The sequence below is a fragment of the Rhamphochromis longiceps genome, linkage group LG11 (assembly GCF_057381845.1).
Source record: "Rhamphochromis longiceps isolate RC_006_pf linkage group LG11, R_longiceps_female_GT1.1, whole genome shotgun sequence".
In the NCBI taxonomy this organism is placed as follows: domain Eukaryota; kingdom Metazoa; phylum Chordata; class Actinopteri; order Cichliformes; family Cichlidae; genus Rhamphochromis; species Rhamphochromis longiceps.
The window spans coordinates 33,587,176-33,609,855 of NC_140567.1; the positions used below are offsets into that span (position 1 = coordinate 33,587,176).

General features: G+C 38.7%; 1 protein-coding gene across 1 annotated transcript in view; it reads left to right on the forward strand.

Annotated features, from left to right (window-relative positions):
- The first annotated feature begins 1,439 nt into the window (after window positions 1-1,439).
- Window positions 1,440-22,680, forward strand: part of dgkb (diacylglycerol kinase, beta) — an 88,477-nt gene continuing 67,236 nt past the window's right edge. The window contains exons 1-6 of the mRNA XM_085423754.1: window positions 1,440-1,706; window positions 4,109-4,248; window positions 12,739-12,815; window positions 13,208-13,228; window positions 13,724-13,871; window positions 18,238-18,375. Coding sequence (XP_085279880.1) covers window positions 4,179-4,248; window positions 12,739-12,815; window positions 13,208-13,228; window positions 13,724-13,871; window positions 18,238-18,375 — 454 coding nt within the window. The 5' untranslated portion in view covers window positions 1,440-1,706; window positions 4,109-4,178. The remainder of the gene's footprint in view (window positions 1,707-4,108; window positions 4,249-12,738; window positions 12,816-13,207; window positions 13,229-13,723; window positions 13,872-18,237; window positions 18,376-22,680) is intronic.

Here is a 22,680-nt window from a genome sequence, read left to right on the forward strand (position 1 = left end):
TTTCATCGATGCTCAGTAACAAATTGAGCTTTTACACCATCCTGGTTTAATCTCTGTAGGCTTTCTAATTCATGTTTAAAGTTAGTCCCAGTGCTATTGTGACATATTCAGTTTTAATGATTGTTTTGTGTTCAGGCTGTGTGGGGAGAAGTGGGCTGCATTTGTACGTAGATGTTCCAGTAAATCTGACTGTGGTGGTGGTAAGACAGGAAATCCTTGATTCACACAAATAGGAAGTTATTGAAACCTATCAGCTAATGCAGAGCTTTAGTCAATACAAAGCATCCTCACATACTATGCCCTCTTCTGTTTAAGATAGGTCAGTGTGACATGGAGAGCCATGGTGATGGCATTCTCTCTGGATCTATAAGCTTTGTAGGCTTACGCTACACAGGGGTAGAGGAAGGGTGGATATGTTCTTTAATGCCAAGCACTTTGACATGATGGGTTTCTGAGCCACTAGTCAGTTAGACATCTGATGCTCATAATATACCTCATCTCATGTTGTTTTTGGTATTGTTGTTAATATTGTTGCTGTGCTTATTGTTGCATATCAACATAACCTATACTGTTTTTTTCTATACATATATTAAAATTACACTGTGGTTGAAGCATCTCGTAACTGTTTTGTGTGTCTATAGCTTCAAATTAATAACTACAAATGGATTTATAACCACCAGTGTTAGGTCCATATATTTATAGATCAGCTACATTTAACAAGCTATTCTAAAAATCACAAATATTCTCATTATTGACTATACTCTTTTGATGGGTACTGAAAATGAGCTTTCATATCTGTTTGATGTTATGTTTGTGTGTCCTCTGTGCAAAAATGGGAGAAGAGAATGGAAAAAATTGCTCACAAAAAGCGTGCCCTCCTCCTCCACCACCTCCTCCACCTCCTGTGCATCATCTCTGTCATTTTCTATTTCCACTCTATTTGTCACCCTTTTTCGTCTTTCATTCTCAACTTGTGCTTCACCCTTCACCCTCTCTCACATCTCTGTCTTCATCTTTCTAGTTTTCCCACCTTTTTTCAGCCCTCTGGAGAGAACATCCTACAGGTTGCTGCACTTACTGCCTGCCGTTTGGAATGCTAATGTGGTCGGCTGATGTGTGACACAGTGACCAGAGTGAAGATAGCTTGAAAGGAGGAGAGAATTGGGGAGTAGTAGGGAGGGAAATGAGAAAGCCAGAGGGAAAGCGAGAGAGCATAGGACCTCCGGGTTTTCAGGGGAGGGAGGGGAAGGTGAATAACAGAGCAGTAGAGGGGAGGGATGGAGGGATGTGACGTGAGCGAGCGGGAGTATGGAAACTGATCATTGCAGGCAGAGCAGCGCTGGATGATTTTACTCTCCCTCATCCTCTCTCTCTCTCGCTCTCTCTCTCTCACCACCCCACATCCCCTGTGATGCTGCTCTGACCAGACTCTGCCTCAGAGAAAAACAAACACTAACCCATCCACATACTCATACACTGACAGGAAGCAGAGAGGGCTGCTGCTGCTCCTTCCTTCCTCTTTTTCTTACACAGATACACACTCTTCCACTCCATCTAATTGCACAACACCCACCTTGCCTTGCAGCTAAGAGAAGATCAAGAGGAGGGCACGGCAGGAATGTGAGTGAGGAGCTGCATCTGAAAACGCCTGCCCAAAAGGACTCCTCCCTCATCTGTCTTGGTGATTAACTCCAGATCTGCAGCAGGTGAGCGAGGCATGTTGAATTCTCATCTGATTCCCTGTGTTGCATGTCGCAGTGGCCACTACCTACTGATTCTCTGTGTCAAAGCATTAGTGGTGTCTGAGCTAAGATCTTCTCCAAGTCGTGTGTAACACATGGTTCTACATGTTATCTCCTCACTGCACTACTAACTGATAATGAAGCTTATCTGATAACATTTGCAGAGCTGGGTTTTGTTCAGAGGATGCCAGCTGAGTGTTTTTGTGGGGATGCACTGCAGTCAGGCAACGCCGAAAAGGAGGATGATTACAGTGCAGTGCGAAGCAGGAACGTACTGCACACACCAGTACTATATTTGAGATTGTATCTCTGTGCTGGAATTACACTCAGTGGAGATCTGATATAAACAACAAGATTTCCCATCAGCTCCTTTTCTTTTTTTTGCTGCCTGTGCAAAACATTAAGAAAGACAGTGCAGAGCGTTTCTAGTTTAAGCTCCAGAGGCAGATCAAAGTTTATGTGAGGGAGGCTGATTCCCACGCACGCAGTGTGTTAAGGCAGCAGCACCGGTGGCTTCATATTGTGTTGCTTTATCTTGGCTATATAGTGCATATAATAATAAAGACACTCAATTAAGTATATAGGCTTGATTTAGCCTATCACCTCTTCAGAGTAACTGTGGCACAAGCTTTCTGAACATTCATTCACATGCGTATTTACACACACACACACACACACACACACACACACACACACACACGCACGCACACACACACACACACACACACACACACACACACACACACGATCTTAGATATGATTTCAAACTAAAGTACACAAATTCATACCTCATACCAAGCACATTATTGTATATTAAATATACACAAGCGTACAAACACACACACACAGTTATTCTCCACATGAATGAACACTTGTTGATCCAGATTTTCAGTTCCCAGTTATTGGGTCAAATGCTTCACAGGCAATGTGAAACACACGCGCACATACACACACCCACACAGATGCCTGAGTGACACCTACAGAAACATCCAACTGCATCCACATTCGTTCCACAAAAATAAAAGGGAAAGCAAGGTCATGTGGATCTGAACAGCAGAGCTGTGATTTTGGCTGAATGTGTTTGCATTGCGTGGCAATTCAGTATTTACTTTAATTAAAGGGCAAAAATCAGCGAGGCATGTTATCCATTCTCTGATACGATATCTAATCCTTAATACTCTCCTGTCAAACCTGAAATTAATGTTTGAACACCTTTGTTTTACATGTGATTGATGTTCTGTGTTTTGCCTTTGCTAAGTGGAGCACAATGCTTTACATCAGCCACAGAGTCTGACACGTTTTGTTTGACATCATGCTTTAAAAGCTGTTATAATGCAGACAAAAGTACTGGTGAAGCACAAACATTGACGCTACTTAATTTACCTCCAGTGAAACCCTGGATGTTGGACTCTGCTCAAAAATGGAAGTACCTGCCTACAAAAACCCATTTAGCCTGAACTTGATCACGTTGTCTTCATAGCAACCGCTCAGGATGATGTTTTGAAGCAGCACCAAGGTGGATCTCTAATCTTTTAATGTCCAAATTAGGATTTTTTTTTTAAATACAAGGATCCCTCCACTTGTTGCAGACATTTCGTGATGTAACCATTTAAGCAAAACAGATGAGCTGACTTTAGATTCAGGGCTTATTTTCTTTCCTGCAGCGCTGCACATACATCACACCCATGGTCGAATTATGTATTTTTATAACTGGCTTTATTTTTTGTAATCTCTTTATTGAAATGCATATTCCAAGTACAAGGACCAAAACCACCAAAGCAACGATAGGCAGGAATATACTGCAATATTTGAGTTGTGACATTATGTATAACACAAATATTACACTTCCTGGGTTGATAGTTTTTAATTTTCATAAATTGAATTGTGAATACATGGGACTAGATATCACTTGTTTGTTTTTTAGTGTTGGGACTTGTTTCTATGTATAAAAAGATCAAATTTTTTAATGATAGTGTATTTTGTACCAACATGTCTTAAACTTTAAATTATTCATCCTGCTCTGGCTAACAAACACGAATCTCAATGCTTGAAACACCAAGATCTAGCAGAGGAAGAGGGACATTTTAGTTGAGATGGCAGCTGCAGAAGGAGGAACAGGCAGGAAGAAAAAATGTGCTCTGATTATCAGAGGAAAAATAATGTATCTATTTCTTTATTGCTTTAAAATGTGCCAGCAAATGTTTGCTTTCTCCAGCTAATTGGAGAATATATGTAATCCTGTTGTGTCTTATTCAGCAACAAAGCTGTTGCGTCTTACCAGCTTTGCTTTTTGTACTGACATTATGTAAAGAAAAGATGTCTGTGGGGGTGAATCGGGCTGATTTTGATGTCTTGTTGTGTTCCAGTGTGAGACTCCCTGCTGTGTGTTGCTGCACGGGGAATGCACGGTGGATATAGAGACGTGGCCTGAACACAATGAGCAGCCAGGACAAATGGGTCACACTGACCCCAGCTGAATTCGCCTTGCTACAGGAATACACTCAGTGTGAGTAGAGGAGGTACTCTCAGTTTGCATCTGACTGTGTTAAGGAAGCTGTGCTTTTTCTTCAGGGACAATAAGAGGTGACATTACACAGTCTGGTTGATATCTGTGTCCTTAAACTGCAGCCTAAAATGTATATTGTATACAAAAGTTGGACTTGCAACTGGTGTCTTCTAGTCTTACTGACCATTCAAAGTACTTTCACAGCGCAAACCACTTTATCTGCCTTACATAAGTGTCCAATTTAGAGTCACCAATCAATCTAACATGCATGTATTTAGAATACCAGGAACAGGGAGAAGTCAAAACTGCACACAGGATTGACCACAGCACAGGAATACAGCTTCAAGGTCTGAAAAGACAAACCAGTGCCTTAAACCTGGAATCTTTCTAATGGCCAGCAGGAAGATGACTCCTCTAGTTCCAAAAAAGAAGCTTGGTCATATGGAAGTCTATAGGACAATGACTGTTTGTCATCCTCGATGCCTCAGTAATTCTGAGCTCAGTCATTAGTTGCATGTGTTAATAAATACAACATGAATTTTGTAAATCCCAGTTAGAGCCAAAAAGGAAGAAAAACATGCAGAGCCCCTCTGTTTGTCAGTCAGATCAACCTTTTACTCATCACATCCAATTTCAACAGCAAAAATGCTCAGCCTTAATGTGTCACGACATGACAGTCTATGACCAGACTTCAGAACCATGGTAACCTCAGAAAATTTGCTTAGATTCTTCTGAAAGGATGAATTTTGTTTCATTATTTTTTTTTCTTTTCATAATCACAGTCAGGTAGCTTGAGAGTCAATTATTACAAAGTATTTGTGATGATTTAACCTAACAGTAGGAGACTGGAACTTCAGTCTCTTGATCAAATGTTGGTAACTTGATATCTACTGTGTACTTTTTCCATGTTTTGTAGTAGAAATACACCAATATGCTTTCTTGGGAATGCTTAAAGCCAGATTCATTGTCTGGTTTGTGTCTGGTTTATTTAGTTCTTTGTCTAACCAGAGAGGGTTATGAGAATTAAACTAAGGGATAGGCAAAGGAGATGGACTTATGTGCAGTCTCACAAACACCGTGTCACCAAACAGTCATTATTATTCCCTCTCACCTTTTCTTCTGTTTTTCTTTAGCAAGCAGATTTGTTTACATCATACTACTCCTTATTAATTTTTTGTCCTGAAAGTATAAAGTTTTGTCTACATTCTGAGTGCAGGATTTAAGGTGAAAATCTATTTGGTGACATCTTAATAAACTGTAGATCACCTACAGGTTTAAGTTATATACACAGATCCATCTTTTAAACTAGTTTGTGTAAACTGTGTTTTCAGCCTACATTCGGACAGAAGTTAAATCAACAAGTTTCTTGATGTTCTGATCCAAACGATAAATAGTTGAAATGTTGAAGTCATGCACGGTGACTCCTCTGTGTGATACTGAGATCTAGAGTTGCCATTAAAACACTTCTCTGTTCAGGTCAGCATGAAACATGCTTCTCTGTAGATACGTCATGTATAATCAGAGGAGGATAGGAATATGAAAATGTTTCATTGCTTTGATTGAAGCTTAATGCTGACCTTGGTCTTTGAGCAGATGAGTGAAAACATTTATTGTGAAGAAGCAGAAAACTGCAATTGACTTTTCATCAGCAGATTTTTTTAAATAAAAGAGATACTTGGGATTAGATAACTGAGCCGGTAAGTATACACGGACATTTCCTGTAATTTCTCATCCCAGCATTCTGGAGAATATTGTTCTCTTACTGGGATCTATACAATAAGACTGGGCCTCATTCTGCACTTTATGCTTAGAAATGTTTTTCCTTACAGACAAAATGGATATGCATGCAAAATTACAGTTTCATGAAATGCATGCACCTCCCAGTTTTGTTTTTACCACCATGTTTGTCTTAGTGAACCAGAATCGTTTTAAATTGAAAAGCCTGCACTCTATATTTGGAATCAGCATGCTGTTACTGCCACATTTCGTTTACCTCAGGGTGTATCACAGGGAGAGCACTGAAACTGAGAAAAGCCCGATCACTCACTAGGCCAGTTTTAGTTATGGACAGAGTTGAGCTAATCCCACCCAAACCATCTTCCTGCACAGCCAATTGAAAAAAAGCACAGAAAACACTTCTGATTGGAAAGACAGATTACAGCCCACCTCCAAAGTCTCCTATTGCACAGCCTTTAAATGCAATCAGTTAACACACAGAGGTGCTCTTCTCCCTTAGTTAACCCACGCACTTTAACATAAGGGTAGATCATCACATCATGTTTTTTTTTCTGCAGTTTGGAAAATGAGTATTTTGCTTCTGCTAAGTCCATAGGAGACTTTTCCATTAGTGCTTCTTTTCTCACAGGCTGCATGGCACTGAGACAGAGCCTACGACTGTGTGACTGCATTTACTTTTCCAGTAGATGTGTGTTGCGCATTTTATTCTTTTTATAAAAGGATATTTTTACTTGTGTACTACCCTGGCAGTGAATGAGCATCATAACAACAAGAAAATAAAAAAATAAATAAAAAAAATAAATAAAACAATCCTGAGAGAGGAGAACCCACCAATTGAACAAGGACTCAAATCAGCATCTACAGGTTACATGTCAGCTGTTATAACATCAGGTCTTTGTGTTGCCCTCCTATTATTTATGACATGGCAGGCTGGAATTGAAAGCAAAGCTTAGTCTGCAATAACTAAGGCAATGAATGTTTTGTTCCCTGAGTGGTTGAGGCCTATAAAGATTAAAAAAAAAAAAAAGAGAAGGAAACCTGCTCTTGAGGAATATCACTTTTGTTGTTTAGAAATAAGGTTCTAATAGTAATTTACTCTACATGCCTTTCATATTCAAGTAAATGTGTTTTGTAATGAATTTAAGTCACTCTTAGTTAGGTTCTAATTGGCAACAGGTCGACATAGTTTTCCTTATATAAAAAAGACGAGAATTTAACCTCTGCAACAACAAAAAAATGGCTATCCTGTTTGCTAACAGGCTGAAACATTAAAGCTGTTAGGATAAACATATCCTAGACTGATCCCTCCACAAAAAAGGAAATAGATGACGTATTCTGCTCGAACTCTCTGCTACAAAAGCAAAACAAATATGTTTAAGTATCTCCTCATTAACTCGTGTCACTGCTTTGTTTATTTAATTTTCTCCAATTCACACGTGAGTTTTGAGTTGAGGCAAGTTTTCACTTCGTCACTGGAAGTTCTTGGAAAGCTGGCAGGATTTCAGCATCATGCCTTCCGTAATCCTCCTCATAAATGGAAGCAAAACCCAGACGTTCCCGTGCACTACGCACAAACACATATTCTCTCCAGTAGCATCAAACCACCACGGTAACAACAACAGTGTGTCTGTTAATGTAAACTGCAGTGCAGTTAGAGTCGCTGTGGTTAACATCAGTTGTTCTAATTATATAATCTTGACGTTGTAATTGCCTGCTCTAACTTGTCTTGCTGATGTAGAAAACTGAAGCTGCTGAAGCGTTTAATCTTTGTGGCGAGCTATGATTGATTCATTTGCAGCCCAACAGTTGGCTTCCCTGCTCACCAGGCTGCGCTCTGGATTCCTGGAGTTTATGTTACGCTCCAACATGTTGACACATTTCATCATTTGAAATGGTACCAGGAATGGAAAATATGATGATACCTGGCATGCTGCAGGACGACGTGCACCACCCACGCATAGTTTTGGACAGACGCTGGAGATACGAACACCAGTCACAGTAAATCGTTTAAAGTGAGACAAATTATGGAACTAGCTGTGGAGAAGAATAGTTGTTACGTATTCAGTGTTTCTACAACCTAAGTGGTGTTTTTGTAGTGTCCTTGTGTAACGTCACAGTAGATGTTTCATATGTCAGTTATTTTCAGTCCCAAACAAGACATCTTTTAGTCATTTGAAACAATTTTTTTTTCATTTGCTCTTAGTTTGAATCTTAATAATTAATGCTTTCCATCTCTTTAGCTCTTGTACCAGCTTCTCACTTGGTTTAAAACAACATTGTTCTTCATTCTGTGAAACGCTCCTCTTCTTTTTGGCACATAGTGCATTATGGTGGGGTTTTTACGTGTTTTGCAAATATTTTGGGTTTGAATCATTCAAAATAGAAGAAAGGGGAGAAGGGAAGAAGTATAATAAAAAAAGAGACACATAGTGGTCATAATGGGCAATTATCTACACATGTGTGGAGGCACATGCACGTGGATGTGTGTGTGTGGAAGACAATTTCTGGATAATTATGTTTCAATGAGCTTGGGGCGATTCTTTGTGCCCTCTGCAGCTACAGGTTATTAAAATATCCCTTTATCTGAGCTATAACAATGGACATCACATCCCCTCGCCTTCCTTTTTAATCTCTACTTTTATCTCCCTTGTACTGCATCTCACCCTTCATTCTCATTAAAGTGAGGAGTTCACACTTTCATAACGATTTAATGGCCGTGTGCTGAGGCAGGCACCTAAGATCTGGCTCACAACAATTAAGAGCTTCTATCCATATAATAGATTTACTAATGCAAGTTATGTGGCAGTGAGCTGTTTAACAGAAGGGCAATTATTTACCAAAGAAGGTAAAAAAAAAATCCTCAGAGTGTTTATGAGCCTCAAAAACATTACATTTCTGTTCTGTTGTTCCTCATTATTGTGTGGCACAGAATGGTTAAATCATTATCCTGATAGAGAAAACACACTGTAATTCAGCTGTGCCTGCTGAATGTAACAGGCAGTGGATACATAATCACTCTGCTCGGTAATGGTTTTGCGTAGTTGGTGTGCTCATAAAGATGGTCAATAATGATGACACACAGTCAGTTCAGTGTGGGTTGTTTATTTCTAGTCTGTATTGGTAAAATGCGTCCTGAGAAAATCAAAGATCCAAAGCTATTAGTGCAGGAGGTGACAAATTGCTGTCGAGAGGGGAAGAGAGCTCAAATGCAAATGCAAATAGAGACAGAATACCTGCTATTATTAGCAATAACACATAGATTTTTGGACATGTCTTTTCTTCAGAATCTGCAGTGTGGTAAATAAGGTCCAAGCTCTTGTATAGTAACTGGTGGCTCTATAGCAGACTACATCTATTTAAGGTCTGATTCTCTGAAATACGTTTTTTTTCTATCAAATTCTTTTTATACAGGTTTATTCTTATTTGCTTTATTTCCCTTCCTTAACTGCAAGGCTAACCTCTCAACAGATCAGATGATTATAAATCTGGGGCATGCTGTTCGGTTTCATAAACAGCAGCATAACCTCAGCTTCCCGGGCTGCTGGATTTACCTCATAGCAGGTTGGGATTTTAGTTCTAGAAACATTTATTCAGCTCAAACACACAAGCAGACAAACATATGTTCACTGGACACTTCAGTTATGCCCTGTTGGAACTGGATTGGAGCCCATTTTACCTTGAGAACTGTTCTAATTATTCATGGTACAGATTCAACAAGGTGCTGGAAACATTCCTCAGACATTGGTGCATATCGGCATGATAACACCACACTATTGCTGCAAATCCTTGATGTAAATCTCCTGTTTCAGCACACCCTGAGCTGCTCTAGTAGATTAAGATCTGCTGACAATGTAGTGAACTCACCGTCAGGTTCCAGAAACCAGATTTTCACTTTGCAACATAGAAATGGTCAGCGCCAATACTCAGGTGGCCTGTGGTGTTTGTTGATGCTCCACTAGTACTAAGGGGCACAACGTGTTTTTACATTATTATTACACAACCACATTATTACATCACTACCACCAGTAACCACTGGTACCATTCATGCTGTCTTATTGTTTGCACCCAATTGTAACCCTACCATTCCAGTGCTGCAACAGAAATCAAGACAAAAAGTGAATTATGTGAATTATAACCGCAGCTTCATGTTTTTAAGCTAACAGAAGTGGCACTCAGTGTGGTCCTCTGCTGCTGTGACCTGCTTCAGTTTTTTTGATATGTTGTGCATCTAGAGATGGTCTTCTGCATTCCTTGGTTGTAACAAGTGGTTTTTTGAGTAAGGATTGCCTTGCTCGAAGCATGTCTGCTGATTCTCCTCTGACTTCTGACATCAACAAACCATTTTTGCACAGAGGGCTGCTATTTACTGGATAATTTCTTCTTTTTGGGCTCTTTATTGTAAACCGTAGGGATGGTTGTGTTGAAAACTCCCAGCAGATCAGCAGTTTCTAAAACACTCAGATCCACCACCTGATGCCAACAATCATGCTGTGCACAAAGTCCCTTAAATCATCTCTAGTCACCATTCTGATACTCAGTTTGAATTTCAGTAGGCCATCTTGACCAATGGCCAGTGCATATTTATCTGTTGGTGACGATGAAAAACAGTAATTAAACAGTAATTACTTATCAACATAAAAAATATCCCTCACAGGCCTTTTTCATTTGTATAAAGAGAGCAGAAAGATACCATACGTGAAGCACAAACTTAAACAAGCTTCTTAATGTAATTTGTAATGTGCACACACCAACTTGTGCTTAGAGAGAAATGTGAGAAAATTAACTTCACTAACATTAGAACCTGGTATCTGTGGTGCAGCAAATTGATTCAGCAGTAGGGCTCATAAACTCTCTGTAGCATGCAGTAATTATCACAGCAAATCTCTGCCTGATGAAGTTATTTTTGTCCAGTGCTGAGTGCTTAAACAGAGAGTGAAAATAATGAGCCACTGTGGTGATTTCAGTCTGTTTTTTAGTCACAGCAGTCTTTGGCATTTTGTCTCTTTCAGGGAAATGACAATAGTTATATCATTTTTGTGTGGTTCAATTCAGATTTTTAACTTTACATAATGTTTACATTTAATATTTACCCATATCGAGTTGTATTATCATGTAATATATGCTACACGCGACTGTGACCACAGTTAAAGTGGGCACACCTTCAGCTGTGTGTGTACGACTGCTTTTAGAGAGATAAATAGAGCAGATATACTGTATTCATATTCACATTTACTACATTCACCCACCTTGTCCCCCAACTGCCTATGCTGAGTCTGACTGTCACACATTAGTCTGCACTGGATGTAACAATACCTGCATGCAGTAGCAGTGGCACATCTGTCACAGAAATGCTGCAGGTTGAATTGGTAGTGGAATTAAAATTATCCAGCAGAAAAAGAGCAGCAGAAGGATGAAATCACAGCTGCAGCTGAGGTCCGAGCAACAACCACACCGAGGCACCGCCTCAATCATCAATGCTAGACAAACATCTGCATCTCAGCCAGTGGGTGTATAGAGATTGGTTATTAATAAGTAATGAGCAGTAAATATTTGCTTAGTTTTCCCTTAACTTGAAAGATACAGTAATTTGGCTATACAAATACACCAGCTGTTCATATGGACTAGAAGGAATACAAAGGTTTTGGTATATTTAAATCCTGTACACTCTACCTCTAACAATAAAATTAGATCATACTGTATATAAAATATTCACACTTGTAGTTTTCTAGCTGTTAATTTGCTACAACTATAAACTGAGTGTTCAGGATTTATTTTTCCATGTCACGACAAAATATAGCGCTTACATCATAAATGAGAAGTATTTTTTTAAAAATGCTAAAGATGTATCTACCAAAAATAAAAAATAAAAATGAAAATTATTCAGGGCTATTTTATTCTTCTGTCTGCCTTAGAAGTAGTACCTTATACAAGTTAAGTGTATTATGTTTGTGTATTATTTTATTTCAAGTGAATACTTTTTCCCAGAACTTGTAATTTACCACATTTTTTACATCTTAGGGGAATTAACCTGATGCATTTTCCTTTATCTAAGTACTAATTCACTTTGCAAGCAGCCTGCATATTTCATTAATGGTCCATCTCTTCCCTGCTGAAAATAGTTATTTGGTATTGTATTTGTTTTAGTATGTTATTGTGACCTTTACATGTGTTCACAATTCTGTTTTATCTAGTTGTTATCCCCGGTTGGTGTTTTCAACTCCTGCCCTGTATTTGAACTTGAGGTACTTTTACAAATGTCTGCCATGCCTGTTTACGTGTCCTGTTAAAGGCCATGGCTGGTTTGTAGTTGTACTAAATGTGGATGATATATTTAATGAAGCCCTGAATAATGGTTAATATAAAAAATGATCTAAAAGATATTAAGTCAGGTTTCATTCATGGTCTGACCTTTACAGTTGGTAGAGCAGAATACATCTTCACAGGTCTGACTCACATATGGAGGTGTGTCTCCCTGTAGGCATCAAAATGCTGCATCCAAGTTAAATCAGCAATACTGAGTGCATGACGTGCATGCCTCTATAGCACTTACAGGTGCATCCACACCTGCATGGGTACAGAAAAAAATGACACCTACTGCAGATAGGGTAACTCCATGAACCCACATTTGTTTTTATAAATTAAAAACCAGAAAATGCAAAGTACTTTGAACTATATAATATAACTGAATTATGTAGATATCAATCATATATAAAACATAACACAAATAAAGCATGTCTGAATGTTTTCTCATAGACTCAACCAAGAAGCTGAAGGATGTGCTGCAGGAGTTCCATGGAGATGGTGTGTTGGCTAAATACAATCCAGAAGAGGTATGTTCAGTTTATACTGGATTATATAACACATAGTTTATAGTCTATTGACTCAGGAAATGCCAACAGCAAGCATATATCACACTTCAGCATTTCTTTCCGAAAACATGAGTAAGTGATTTAGAGAGATTTTAAACATGCATACATTTTAAAGATAAAACAATAATCAAGAACGCAACTAAAAAAAAAAAAATACTCAACTACTAATTGCTGCATCATAACAGTTCACAAATCTCTAATTCAATAACAGATAATCACAACTACATAACTGCATTTTCAAAATGTGTGTAAATATGTGATGTGCTTATTTTGTGCATTTTAAATGACATAACCATGTGATACTTCCATGAATATGTCGCGATTCTTTCTTTCTTCAATGCTGCGGAGTGTAGAAGCAGGAAATTCTCAGCCAGGTATCTGCTGTCTCTTCCTCTTGATTTATTTTTCATTTATTGTCTGTGTTTTTCTAGTTTCTCTAATCACTAAATAATTGAACTCTCTTAAGGATTGTAGAAACTTCTAGAGGCAATGCAACCTATTGCAGGAAAATATTAAACCCTTAAAGTGTTTACCACAATCTGGCAATAACCATGTGCGTGAGCAAAATGACATTAAAAAAATAGGCTCACTGTTGTATCTGTCTGAACACAACTTGCAAATTGATACAGCTAGCAAAACACAACAAAACAAAAACAGTTGTCATCAAAGCTGCATAAAAAGGCATCTGTATGTAGGCCACACATAGTGCAGTAAATAAAAGAAGCTAAAACCCAAAACAATTCAGACATAGCCAAGTACAAAAATGTGCAACATTTTGCAAAATATTGAAAACATGATACTGAAAATCCTCGGCATTTCACTCAAACCTGAATTCAACAACTAGCGCTCTTATTTTTATTTTGTTTTAGGAGATTGACTTCCAGGGCTTTAAGGTCTTTATGCAAACATTCCTGGAGAGTGAACTCCCTGAAGAGTTCTGTCAACACCTTTACATGTCGTTTAGCAACAAAGGACCCAAACCCAGTCCCTCATCTTCTGACAAACCTCGAGTCTCTGGTAAGTGTAGAAAAGAAATTCTTTCCCTAACATGCCCTCAGTTCATAAACACAGCATGTTGGTGTTTTATAGTCAGTGATGTGTATAAGAAAACATCCCCACTTGTGTTGCTAAGGTTCAGCCAATATGTCAGTTATTCTCGTCCTTCACTGCGCTTCTTTTGGGGATTGTTATTGTCATCGTAGAGAATGAATCACTTTACTCTTCCTTTGCTGTGTGAAAAAAAATGGCGCCGTCACTGTTTCTGTTTTGTGCCATTGGACAATTTATTCAATTTAATGCCAAGTCCAGCCCGATGGCACTCAGTGTAAATTGTAGTGTAGAAGCTGCCAATTGACTTGGCAATAGTTTTGTTTGTTTATAGCAATATACTAATGTCTCATTTGTGTGTGGTAATGACTAACTGATATTAAAATAATACTTAACACTTCAGATCAGTCCTCGTTCAGACAGCATCTCCTGCACTGCCACTTGGCTTTGACACCTCCTTGACTGCCTACCAGCTCAGATAATTAATAATAAAGTCTGTCTCGTGTCACTGAGTGCTAAAAAGCAACATGTGTTTTATCTTCAAGTGACCAGGCTCTCTAGCTCTCATTAGATAAGGTTTTTATGAAGTTTCATTGTCCACAGAGGAAGGAGGTTGGGGTGGATGATTTGAATTTTTGAGACAATAAACTCAGAGTAAGTTGGGCAAAACTGTCTTGGTATTGTTTTTATTACACTTCTAATATTGGCGGCCTTTAATAAATCCTCAATAAAAATGTCAAAATACAAAATGTAATCTTAATTTATGGTTTTCATAAACTGAACAATAAACTTGTATAACCATAATGTTCAGTTTATTGTGGTATATTTCTCCAGTGTGATATCATGACACACAAGGTGACTAAGCAGTGAGAACAGTGTGTATGTGAACTAGCTATTGACTATACTGCCAGAGCTTGAGTTGGCTAATCTCCTGGTTCAGCTTTACTTCATGTATAATAGGTCCAAAAGGAAAACTTAAGCAGATCACTCAAGGTTTAAAAATAAATAAAAGAAAATGAGGGAAAAATATTTTCTCTTCCCATAATAAATAAAAAAGGTGTTTAAACATCTGTTTGTCTGCCTTATAAGAACAAATACATGAAACATATATAAACTTAATAGCAATGTTAACAACAATATTAATAATGAACTTTCGTGTGTGTGTGTGTGTGTGTGTGTGTGTGTGTGTGTGTGTGTGTGTGTGTGTGTGTGTGTGTGTGTGTGTGTGTGTGTGTGTGTGAGAATGAATAGATAAATAAATAAAAATAAATACAATAAAATAGATAAAGCCCAAACCCAAGCCCAAATACATTCAACCATTTTTAAGATATAGCTTCTTTTCTTTTTACATGCAGTGAACAAATCTGTCATAAGCACTCTGTTTTTGGAGGATACCTTTTCTGGCATAATGCATAGATGGAAAATCATATCTAAGACATTAGTTGTAAGTGTATATTGTTATTTAAGTGGAGAACTTTTTGGAATAATGGGTTGTCTAACAAAAACATCAGCTTTGTTTCATGAAACAAGACAGCTGCACCATCTGTGTGAAATGTCAGCTTCAGATAAAGTACAACCGGACCTCATTCTAAGTGTCCTAACAATAATTACAAAACAAACTCAGAATTGTCATGACTCCCAGCTTTGGGAAAGATAACCTTGTAGTAGAGCTATTCACAAATTTCTGTTAAAACTATGTAAATAATGTGTAGCAAATGTTTGTGTAGGCTTGATTAAATGTAAAATTTTCATAACTAGGTTTCCTCCAAAAACATTGTATTGTTCCTAATTACTGTGAACTTAAATAACAATAACTAAAAATGATGTGTGATGATGTGTGTGGGCTTTAGTTGTTACATTTGATTTGAAGCACAGTTAAAATAATGGAATTGCCTCCCAGATTTAGACATGTTTCTGCCATTGAACCACAGGAAAAAATGAGTTTATTATAGAAAGGTTATATAAAAAATGTTCTCCAGTTACTAGTCTTATTCTGTGACTGGAAATTGAAAACTTTCCTTGTGGAGATTGAGGAGTACTGGAGTACATTTACAGCAAAACAATGAGGTTTCTATAACTGCCATTCTATAAATTCATTTGTAGCCTTACATAGAGGCATTATTTTTTTCTTGAAAGTAATACTTGGTTAGCTGGTAGTGCATTAGTAAGTAAATTAATAATCATAAAGAGTGAACATAATATCCTAATATAGTTTGAATACACAGCCTGGTAATTGGTTTGATTCAAAGGTTTAAAGAATCTTAACAGGTTACTGTATTTACTCATGTATTAAATGTAAGTTTAACTCAATCAGGACAAAAGCTGTCCACAGAATAAAAAAACTTAGAAAAATAACAAGAAATATAGTTTACCTAAGGCCATTAACTTAGATTATTCATATCATGATCTTTTGCACATGCAGCATTTGATCACATTGTTTGCCCCAATTACGAGGCTGTGTGAAACTGGATCAGTGCAGCCTGTGCGAGTGTTTCAATTCGCCCTTATTGATCCAGCATGCTAGCTATAAGCCCTCCCATCACCCTTTGTGTCCATCTAATGACACAGAATGAAGCAAGTGATATGTTTTAAAGAAGAAACTCAGACATTAATGAGAAACCAAACCCAAATTCCTGTTTTCAGGTCCAGTAAATTTAAAGCTTAGTCTTCACAGTTCATTTGGTAGACGGTTGCCCTAATTTGTGTCATTAATAGCGGACCTTTTCTTGCACTTATAAAGGACATATTTTTCTAATGTATCCGTTTTCTCTTAAACAACAGAACTTCTCTATTTATGGTCACTTAAAAAACCCAGTATTCTCTTCAGTTCATTGTGTGTCATGACCTATGACATTTATCCACCCATGGGATGAATGTGAGGTCGTTATGGAATCATTATTGTTAAAGTTACCCAATCTCGCTACTGCTACTGCCGTCTGAGGAATTTTGCTAAGTATTAACTTTTAATGGCACTCATTTGTCATGATTGATTTTCCCTCTCAGTTAGGCCATTGTAACACTATTTAAACTGGTATCAATCAGAAATCAGTCAGTAAATTAAAAATGCAATAGAAAGACCCCTAAAAATTTGTTTTCAAAGTGACATTAAGATTTTGTTATTACTTTAAAGGCCCTTCATGGCCTGGGAGACAGTAGAATTCATGTCTCAGCACAATCTGACATTTTGTCATTTTACTTCTTTAACTATTACATTTAGTTTAGGTTATTAGGTTATTATTTTGTGCTGTTTTGACTTTGCATTTGAGTCTTGCATGTCTTTATTGATGTGAAAATGGTTTCTAAGATTTAATCTTAGTGTTTAAATGTTTTAGTTTTTTAATCTTTGATTTGATGTTGTGTGTTTTAATTTTGTAAAGCTGGTTTTTCTACATACTCCTACAGAGTAGGAGTACAGATGTTACTCACTCCTGTAGGCTTTATTTTGAGCTTTAGTTTTCCCATAACAAGAGAAACATTATCTATTTATGTTTTCTGTTTGCTTTATTTTATTTTATGTGAGCACAGTGAATTGATAATGTAGCTAACACTACTAAGTGTTTGCCTCTGCCCTACCCTCTCTGCTCACACTGCATTTTAACACTGACAAATTTCGAGTAAATCTGTTCTCATTTGCATATTTTTCTCTTTTTGTTGTCACACTGTGGTACAAACACGGAATATTGAATGAAACACAACCCATTAAGACTAATGTAAAACAGCTGCCCCTTTCAAAACATTTATAACCTGCTTCTCTGCACAGCTAAAATCCCAGTGTTACAGCTTAAAAACAACAAGAAACAAACAAACAAAAGACAAACAAACAAAACAGCTGATTGGGTTTTTCTACATGTTGTACTTGACTGTAATGTACGTGTTATGTACTATATTGTGACGTTTACAGCATTTTCACTGAGCAGCTTAGTTCTCCAATACTCACAAATGAGAGGCTGTCACAGTGGCATTAACCTTTATGTATATAACCACTATAGTCTCATCTTCAGTGGACCAGCTGACCTTTCAAAGGAGAGTGGGACCTTAAAAGGACAAGAGCTAAAGCAGAGTAAACAGCAGAGTTGCAGCAATGTAGAGCATGAAAATATGTGTCAATTTGTTCATTTTATGCCAAATTATGAGGCTGTAAATAATAAGTATATTGATTTGGACCATTAAACACAATGTGATAGGGCTGAAGTATTGTCATCCCTAGACACCATACACATGCAGATTGTTCTGACTATATATGACTGATATCAGACATCCAAACCCAGTAGCTTATTGGGCTAACATTAGAGGTGGCATAAAGGATGTTTTAACCTTTCATGTGTTGGTCCTGCAGGACTAAAGCTGATCAAAGGCAACTCCACCCCTCTGAAGACCCCTACTCTGCCCAGGCCCCTAGATACAGTGCAGCTTAAGGACATTGTGTGTTACCTCTCCTTGCTAGAGGGTGGGCGTCCTGAGGACAAGCTTGAATGTGAGTATCATCCTATGTCACATGTCTGGGGCCTATGTTAATATGCAGTAAACATCAGCAGTAATGTGCAGATAGTGATTGTACTTCTCCTAACACTATGCAATATGCAAAAAACACTGGGAACCTTGAATATACAAATAAAAAGATAAAATGCAGATGCCAAACAACTGAGGTACCAGTAGGCAGAAGAAATGTCACTGGTTGTTAGAGCTCAGTGGGTGAAAAGCAGTTTTTCAGGCCAAATAAGGTCAAACTGAAGCCCAGTGAAAAAGACAAGAGAGTGAGAGGGAGCAAGGCAGTGACTCCTGGCAAAGCGATATCTCTTTGTCTGTGGATGCATGCTCTAGTGTGTGCTTATTAGCAAAATAATAATAAACCACACATGCCTCATATGTACCAACCTTTCTGTTAAGAAACTGTGACTCTTTGGTCAAAAAAATAACTCATGGTCAAAAAATAACCAGTGTTAAAACACATCTCTGTGAACTGAATGAGATCTAGAAAAAGACTCGTAACAGTGTGAAGTGGTTCCTTCTGAATGTGCTTTTTTAAGTGTGGGGACAACCTTAAAAAGAACCTTCAGTAAAGGTTTGAAAAATGTTGACCTTTGTTCTCAAGCTGTGATTGTGCTCTGAAAAGCTCTCGGTCCTTGACTTGCCTATGGATGTTTAGCTCAGCCAGTTTTTCACATTTTCTTTTTCTGTTTGGGCTTTGATGAAAGATTTGTGGAATTCTTAAATCTAAAAATATTTCAGTGGTAGACTTTTTTTAACGAATACCCAAAGAAGATTTTTTTTAATGTAATATATTTCCTGTTGCAATAGTAAATGTTCATATAGACCCATTCATGTTTTGGTGAGGATTCAGTGCAGCTTTATTTTTTTAATTTTTTTGTATCCAGTAGGAGTTTGTCTGTATATAGTCCAATTTCTTTTAAACTACTTTGAAGTATAATTTGAGTGATAAAAACTTTGCTTCATGAGGTAGTCAATTGAAATGGTTTTCCAACAAGATCTCAAATTTGGACTCATCAGACCAAAGCACAGATTTCCACTGGTCGAATGTCCATTCCTTGGGTTTCTTGGCCCAAACAAATCTCTTCAGTTTGTTGCTTTTTCTTAGCAGTAGTTTAATAGCAGCTATTTGACAAAAACGGCCTGATTCACGCAGTCTCCTTTGAACAATTGATGTAGAAACATGCCTGCTACGGGAACTCTGTCTTGCATTTACAATGGCTTGCAAAAGTATTCAGCCCCCTTGAATTTTTCCACATTTTGTCACCTTACAGCCACAAACATGAATCAATTTTATTGGAATTCCCCGTGAAGGACCAACACAAAGTGGTGCACACGTGAGAAGTGGAACGAAAATCATTCATGATTCCAAACATTTTTTACAAATAAATAACTGAAAAGTGGGGTGTGTGCAATTATTCTGCCCCCTGAGGCAATACTTTGTAGAACCACCTTTTGCTGCAGTTACAGCTGCCAGTCTTTTAGGGTACGTCTCTACCAGCTTTGCACACCTACAGACTGAAATTCTTGCCCATTCTTCTTTGCAAAACAGCTCCAGCTCAGTCAGATTAGATGGACAGCGTTTGTGAACAGCAGTTTTCAGATCTTGCCACAGATTCTCGATTGGATTTAGATCTGGACTTTGACTGGGCCATTCTAACACATGGATATGTTTTGTTTTAAGCCATTCCATTGTTGCCCTGGCTTTATGTTTAGGGTCGTTGTCCTGCTGGAAGGTGAACCTCCGCCCCAGTCTCAAGTCTTTTGCAGACTGCAAGAGGTTTTCTTCCAAGGTTGCCCTGTATTTGGCTCCATCCATCTTCCCATCAACTCTGACCAGCTTCCCTGTCCCTGCTGAAGAGAAGCACCCCCAGAGCATGATGCTGCCACCACCATATTTGACAGTGGGGATGGTGTGTTCAGAGTGATGTGCAGTGTTAGTTTTCCTCCACACACAGCGTTTTGCATTTTGGCCAAAAAGTTCCATTTTGGTCTCATCTGACCAGAGCACCTTCTTCCACATGTTTGCTGTGTCCCCACATGGCTTGTGGCAAACTGCAAACGGGACTTCTTATGGGTTTCTGTTAACAATGGCTTTCTTCTTGCCACTCTTCCATAAAGGCCAACTTTGTGCAGTGCACGACTAATAGTTGTCCTATGGACAGATTCCCCCACCTGAGCTGTAGATCTCTGCAGCTCGTCCAGAGTCACCATGGGCCTCTTGGCTGCATTTCTGATCAGCGCTCTCCTTGTTCGGCCTGTGAGTTTACAGTGGGGCAAAAAAGTATTTAGTCAGCCACCGATTGTGCAAGTTCCCCCACTTAAAATGATGACAGAGGTCAGTAATTTGCACCAGAGGTACACTTCAACTGTGAGAGACAGAATGTGAAAAAAAAATCCATGAATTCACATGGTAGGATTTGTAAAGAATTTATTCGTAAATTAGGGTGGAAAATAAGTATTTGGTCACCTCAAACAAGGAAAATCTCTGGCTCTCACAGACCTGTAACGTCTTCTGTAAGAAGCTTTTCTGTTCCCCACTCGTTACCTATATGAATGGCACCTGTTTGAACTCATCATCTGTATAAAAGACACCTGTCCACAGCCTCAAACAGTCAGACTCCAAACTCCACCATGGCCAAGACCAAAGAGCTTTCGAAGGACACCAGGAAAAGTATTGTAGACCTGCACCAGACTGGGAAGAGTGAATCTACAATAGGCAAGCAGCTTGGTGTGAAAAAAATCAACTGTGGGAGCAATCATCAGAAAATGGAAGACATACAAGACCACTGATAATCTCCCTCGATCTGGGGCTCCACACAAGATCTCATCCCGTGGGGTCAAAATGATCATGAGAACGGTGAGCAAAGATCCCAGAACCACACGGGGGGACCTGGTGAATGACCTGCAGAGAGCTGGGACCAAAGTAACAAAGGTCACCATCAGTAACACACTACAACGGCAGGGAATCAAATCCCACAGTGCCAGACGTGTACCGCTGCTGAAGCCAGTGCAGGTCCAGGCCCGTCTGAAGTTTGCCAGAGAGCACATGGATGATACAGCAGAGGATTGGGAGAATGTCATGTGGTCAGATGAAATCAAAGTAGAACTTTTTGGTATAAACTCAACTCGTCGTGTTTGGAGGAAGACGAATACTGAGTTGCATCCCAAGAACACCATACCTACTGTGAAGCATGGGGGTGGAAACATCATGCTATGGGGCTGTTTTTCTGCCAAGGGGACAGGACGACTGATCCGTGTTAAGGACAGAATGAATGGGGCCATGTATCGTGAGATTTTGAGCCAAAACCTCCTTCCATCAGTGAGAACTTTGAAGATGAAACGAGGCTGGGTCTTCCAACATGACAATGATCCAAAACACACCGCCCGGGCAACAAAGGAGTGGCTCCGTAAGAAGCATTTGAAAGTCCTGGAGTGGCCTAGCCAGTCTCCAGACCTCAACCCCATAGAAAATCTGTGGCAGGAGTTGAAAGTCCGTGTTGCTCGGCGACAGCCCCAAAACATCACTGCTCTCGAGAAGATCTGCATGGAGGAATGGGCCAAAATACCAGCTACTGTGTGTGCAAACCTGGTAAAGACCTATAGTAAACGTTTGACCTCTGTTATTGCCAACAAAGGTTATGTTACAAAGTATTGAGTTGTATTTTTGTTATTGACCAAATACTTATTTTCCACCCTGATTTACGAATAAATTCTTTACAAATCCTACCATGTGGATTCATGGATTTTTTTTTTTTCACATTCTGTCTCTCACAGTTGAAGTGTACCTCTGGTGCAAATTACTGACCTCTGTCATCATTTTAGGTGGAGGAATTTGCACAATCGGTGGCTGACTAAATACTTTTTTGCCCCACTGTAGGCTGACGGCCTTGTCTTGGTAGGTTTACAGTTGTGCCATACTCCTTCCATTTCTGAATGATTGCTTGAACAGTGCTCCGTGGGATGTTCAAGGCTTGGGAAATCTTTTTGTAGCCTAAGCCTGCTTTAAATTTCTCAATAATTTTATCCCTGACCTGTCTGGTGTGTTCTTTGGACTTCATGGTGTTGTTGCTCCCAATATTCTCTTAGACAACCTCTGAGGCCGTCACAGAGCAGCTGTATTTGTACTGACATTAGATTACACACAGGTGCACTCTATCTAGTCATTAGCACTCATCAGGCAATGTCTATGGGCAACTGACTGCACTCAGACCAAAGGGGGCTGAATAATTACGCACACCCCACTTTTCAGTTATTTATTTGTAAAAAATGTTTGGAATCATGTATGATT